This window comes from Priapulus caudatus, unplaced genomic scaffold (genome assembly GCF_000485595.1).
Source record: "Priapulus caudatus unplaced genomic scaffold, Priapulus_caudatus-5.0.1 Scaffold136, whole genome shotgun sequence".
In the NCBI taxonomy this organism is placed as follows: domain Eukaryota; kingdom Metazoa; phylum Priapulida; class Priapulimorpha; order Priapulimorphida; family Priapulidae; genus Priapulus; species Priapulus caudatus.
This window is the reverse complement of record NW_014577197.1, coordinates 495,825-501,824: the sequence shown is the minus strand read 5'-3', so window position 1 is coordinate 501,824 and position 6,000 is coordinate 495,825. Positions and strand designations below refer to the sequence as shown.

At 43.6% G+C, this 6,000-nt stretch overlaps 1 protein-coding gene across 1 annotated transcript; it reads right to left on the bottom strand.

Annotated features, from left to right (window-relative positions):
* Positions 1-533: 533 nt before the first annotated feature.
* LOC106805992 (piggyBac transposable element-derived protein 4-like) lies at positions 534-3,634 on the bottom strand. Its single transcript, XM_014807803.1, has 2 exons — positions 2,227-3,634; positions 534-1,894 (listed from the first exon to the last, which is right to left on the bottom strand). The coding sequence occupies exon 2, from the start codon at positions 1,590-1,592 to the stop codon at positions 534-536; it is 1,059 nt and encodes a 352-aa protein (XP_014663289.1). The 5' UTR covers positions 1,593-1,894; positions 2,227-3,634.
* Between the last annotated feature and the right edge of the window lie 2,366 nt (positions 3,635-6,000).

Genomic DNA, 6,000 nt, shown 5'->3' with positions numbered 1-6,000 from the left:
CCAGCATTGTTTTTGAAAACACAATGAAATGAAGGCGTTTTCTGTCTCTGCCAGCTATAGATTATGGTATTTTGCTATAGTTACAAAAGTTAGGACAAAGTTAGTTTGGAAAAGTGGATTCCACAATACTGATAGTTGCAAGTGAACAGTTTGTTGTCAGATAAGTGTCATAACAAAAACAATAATAAAATAACAAACATGTTTATACAGGCGAATATTCATGAATGACTACATCAAAATCTGTCACAATACTAACACTGGTGTTTCACTAATCTGGCAGCAGCTGTCTGTGAAACGATGCCCAGCACTCAGTTGTTGACACAGCCTTTTTTGACATTTTGGGCACCCAAACTGTGTTTCTTTGCGTTTTCTACTTTTGTTCTTCCCTTTGCTGCTGCTCACACCGCCGCAGCTTTGATCCCAAACGTACGTAAATCACACACGTTATGTCCACTTGGTGTGAGTGACACAAGTTGGAAGTAAACTGTCTTTGCCCAATTTGCTTTCTGCTAGTAAAATGATTTACTAGCTGGTCAAATCAGTTCACAGCGATGATCAGCTGTTTTTGGGACGACTACAAGCATCGGTGGATGCCAGTAATACTGGTAACTATGGAGGTTAGATGCATGAATGAGTTTGTCATGCCAAGCGTCCACAAAGTGATATAAAAGTCTCAGCCACCAGCGTTTAGACTTGCGAGAGTAGCCATAGCAGCCTTTCATCTGGTCAAGCAGGTCTACACCACCCATGTAATTGTTGTACTCAGATACCATCTGTGGACTACTCACTTGAATACGGCTACCATCATGGGTCCTCCGTTTGACATTCGTTATGATTCTTGGGCAGTGTGCATTGGAAACAACATACACAGGTTTTTTGTCCTTCCAGACACAAGCTGCAATTTCTCCTTTGACCATCATGATACTGTTACCTCTCTCTAACCTTTTGATTGCATTACTGTCCTGTAGCTCCCGTGGAAAGCCCACACGTGATGCTCGATATGTACCGCACAAATACACAGAATTCTGATGAAGTTCTGTAATCAGTGGCAACGATGTAAAAAAGTTGTCTACATACACAATGTGGTTTTTACCAGCAAGTAATGGTAGTGTCAGATCAGCTACCACACGGTGTGCCATACCTTTGCTTTCTGATCCAGGTACTTTACCAGTATATACCTGAAAACCGTATAAGTACCCACAACAAGAGCATGAGGCTGACCACACTTTGAAACCTCTTTTGATAGGTTTCATGGGCATGTATTGTTTGAGAGAAGAGCGACCTTTGAACCTAACCATGCTTTCATCGACAGCTACACACTGGCCTGGGGAATAGTTATCTTCAAATGTTCTTGTCAAAATATTGAGAATAGGCCTTACTTTGAATAACCTGTCATGATCAGCATGATCCCGTGGCAAGGCTGTCTCATTGTTGACGAGATGAATGTTCGACCAAAGTGCCCAAAATCTTTTTGTTGTAAACACCTGACAGAACTGCGGCACATTCAGCACCCAGTTTGAACTCCAGTAATTGTTGATTTGTGGCAGCTTATGTATGGCCATTGCCAGAACCAAACCAATAAAAGCCTTCATTTCTTGTGCAGTCGTTTGCTCAAAATACCTGCCTCGCTGAGTAGCATATCGGTTTGTTTCTGTTGTTAGCAGATTCCAAATACTCTCAGGGAAAATGTTTGCAAAGTAGTCTAGTGCTGTGGCATTTTCTGGTAGCAGAGCACAAACGCCTTCTTGGCCTACACAGAGAGATGTTAGACTAGTACAGCATGAATAGGAACAACATCACACACACACACACACACACGCACATGCACACGCAAACGTAGTAAATTACGGCTTAGGTTCACATGTAAGTACCTGTAAATATAGGAGTAGAGTCTCTGCCAGGATTGTTGGCTGAGATAGCTGCCCACTGATCATCATCATTGTCACTGTGACTGCTGTCACTCTGATCAGATAGACTGTCATCACTCGTGCTACTATCATCACTACTATCATTATCACTACATTGTGAGTTACTGTCACTTGAATCACTCAATTCACCCTCATCAATTTGGCTGTCGTCGTTACTAGCATTTGCCACTGTCCTATCTTAATCTCTCACCACAGTCGGATTCAACCGTGTCACTTTGATTTCCATCATCTGGAACATTATTGAGACAATATGCCTCAATGTCGAAAATATCTCTGTGCGCTAGTTCCATAAACTTACCAACATTCATAACTGCAGGTAAACAAAAAAAATCCGAAGAAAACAGCAAATAAACCAGGGAAATTTCGCGAAAACTGTTGAGAGAACAAAGCTGCAGGATATGACGTCAAAACTGCACTGAATTGAGCGTTTTATTCAAGAGAAAATACCGGAAGTAAAAACCGCGGGATATCCCGCGGTTGGCAGTCAAAGGGTTAAAGCAGCTCCTCTAACTAGAACTCTTGTTGGGCACAGTGGACGCAGGCTGGCACGGTCATGCTTCTGTGACTGAATGCCCCGGAGAATGGCGGTTAATTTGGTTGATCGGTTGCAGGTAGCAGCAACTTCATTTGTCAATGATGCCGCATCTTGGACAACACCAGAGGATTCCATCGCTTCTTGAGCTACGAGGTTCCCTGCATGCATCAGACAATGCACATAAATGGCCAATGGTTGTTGACTAGCAATCAAAGCCTGTGTGCCGTTGAATTTGCCACTCATGCTGCTGGCCCCATCATATGTTTGTCCACGTAAAGTTGACAGTGGTAGGTTGAGACGAATCAATACATCAAGTAGCATGGCTGATAGTGCTTCCCCTGTTGTGCCACTGTTCTGTGCAAAAAAAAAAAATACTTCATGGGGCACAAGATCAGCATCAGTGTAACGCACAACAATTGATTCTTGCTCTTGTACAGTGATATCTGTTGTTCCATCAACTATTGTAGCAAATGCTCTTGCCTTGCGAATGTCAACGCAGATTGTGCGGATGATAGAATGTGCCATCAATTCTAGCAATTCATTCTGAACTGCCCAGGAAGTGAAATTCTTGTATCTTTCGTTTCGCCACACTTTTAGGTCCAGACAATCCTCCTCCCTAAGATTCAATAACTCCTGAAAATTTCCCTCGTCGTGCTCATGACCGCGTAATGCAAGTCCCTGTCTCGCCAGATAACGGATGGAACTGATTATCTTTTTCAGCATACAGAATGCCGTAGCTTGATCAGCACGCACCTTGCTCGACAGTTGTAGGTTGATAGCTGGAGATTTGGATTTATGCTCCAGCTGAGCACAGGCAAATGCATGTACAGTGCTCTTTTCATGCTTCTGGAAGCAGAGTAAAGCGTTTTTCCAATTGACAAACCCCGCAGAGATAAAGGTATTCTCACACCGACCATCTGCTGTACTCAGTAATCCCTGTTTCTTTGCAGTCACACATATTTTACAAAGGACGCCTACATTAGACGCCTCCACAATCCATGGGTACTTTTCCTTCCAAGTGGGTTGATATCGAAGAGTTTTCTTCTTTAGTTTCTGAATGAAATGAATGAATGAATTTGTTTTAGAGCTTTGTTACAACAGAGTCAGAATAATGAATATTGTAAAATTGCTCAATATACGAGTTCGAAACTTGGTCCGAAAAAATCCAAGATCATAGATGGCCGCCTAAAGTGCATGGGGGATGGGGTATATAGCCTCGTCTACACGACGAACCTTAACTCGAGTTAAGCGTCTACACGGGTCTACACGTCTAACGTTAGCGTTAACTCGAGTTAGCTTAACCTCGCCAGTCGATCGAGGTTGAGCTAACTCGAGTTAAGGCCCCGTGTAGACGCTTAACTCAAGTTAGCGAATAGTACATAACTCCACGATAGGCGGCAACACTAGTAATAGTACGATGTACGTACACACGCACGCACGCAAGCACGCACGTGTACGTGCACACGCACGCACGTGTACCTGCACACGCGCGCACGCGCGCACGCACGTGTACGTGCACACACGGACGCACGCACACATGCACGCACGTGTAAGTTCACACGCACGCACGCACGTGTACGTACACACGCACGCACGTACGTGTACGTACACACGCACGCACGCACGTGTACGTACACACGCACGCACGTGTACGTACACACGCACGCACGTACGCACGCACGCACACACTCATGCACGCACGTGTACGTGCACGCACACACACACGCATGCACGCACGCATCGGGTGTTGTCGTGTAGACGCTACATAATCGCTAACTCGAGTTAACGCTTAACTCGAGTTAAGGTTCGTCGTGTAGACGAGACTTATACCACATTAAGAATATAACATAATAATCATTCTATGTAGGAAGTATGCTTACAATAAAAAAATATAAAAATTGTGTTCCACTTCTCCCCGCTCCCCCCTACTGAAATAATAAAGCAAATATAATACCTGCAACGGTAGCTGTAGCTTTGTACATGCTGTAACTAGCTTATGAGTATCAGTCTGACCCTCATCTGAAGATTCCTGAGTTTCTTCAATGACCCCAGCACTGGTTGCTCGGACAGAACATGATGGGGATGCCTCATGGTCATCTTCGGGATCTTCTGCACGTCTTTTCAAAAATCTTCTAATATCCATGTCAGATAGATCATAGAAATGTTTTGATTACGGCACATGTTTTCTTATCAGCACATGAGCACAACAGTGAACACTCAACAGTCAACATGCAGTCAACAGACTCAACACACGAACGTTGTACTGAAAAAAAATGCATTGTGATTTAGTGCATTGTATTTGAGCGCATTGTGTTCAGTGATCAGAAATTATGCATGTGCTTGTTGTCCATTGGCTGATTGTGGCGTGAGCAGAACACGTGATAATAAACGCTTATCGGACTATTTTGGACCTCCCCAGAAGATAAGGTCTTCCAGAAGTTGGGGAGGTCCACATAAAAGTTTGGGGGGTCGTGACCCCCCCGACCCCCCCAGTGGTTGCGCCCTTGACGGGTACCAGTCTAACATACAGCCTGCTGATGCGGCATTTGCAGGTACTGTTATGTTTATGTCTTCTAAGTTCTATGTGCATTCGTCCTTTTAAATATTGTTATATTTCTGTTCGCACTCCTGTTTCTAAGTTGTACTTTACCGTTGTACTTTTTAACCTTAACTTATTTGTTAATGTTGTTACATTTCTGTTCTCAGTCCTGTTTCTACGACTACGTTGTACTTTAGTCTTTACCATTGACGTTGTACTTTTGAAATGTACCTATGTACGTTCTATTTGTTAGTAAGTTGGCTTGTCAAAACATGCACTGAAAAGTACTTGCAAAGCGTTTAATCCAGGCAGAACAACAGTATTATCAAGAGTAGATAATAAAACATAGTATTATATTATGATGTTTATTATCTACTCTTGGTATTATTTAGACAATTTGAGGAATGGGGAAAGCTGTGTACATGTGTGTGTGTGTGTGCGTGCGTGCGTGTGTGTGTGTGTGTGTGTGTGTGCGTGTGTGCGTGCGTGCGTGCATGTGTACATGTGTGTACGTGTGTGTGTGTGGGCTGCGACTAGGGGCAGCGCGTCTCCCAAGTCCGAAAGGCGCCAAATTATTATCATTATTATTTTTTTGAATTAGGGATAGGATTAGGATTAGGGTTAGGGTTAACTGATTTTATTAATTGTTAATTAATAATGCGCCATCTAGCGGATCACTATCTCTCCCCTGAGTCGGACTTGGGAGACGTGCTGTCCCTAGTGGCATTCGTGTGTGTGTGCGTGTTGTATCAGTGTGTTGGGTCTGTACCACCATCTCTCTCACGCTACATGTACTGGCTTGCCTGTGTTTCCGTGCATCAAAACACACACCGGCTTCTCTCAGCACTGAGAAATTCCTCTGTGTTTTGTACAAATTAGGGTGGTATATTATAGCTTGGGTAGGATGGTATACTATAGCTTGGTTAGGGTGGTATACTGTAGCTTGGGTAGGATGGTACGTATACCATAGCTTTGGTAGGGTTGTATGTAGCTTGGGT

Coding starts and splice junctions, on each gene's coding strand:
- LOC106805992 (XM_014807803.1), bottom strand. CDS start 1,592: ATGAAGGCTTTTATTGGTTTGGTTCTGGCAATGGCCATACATAAGCTG.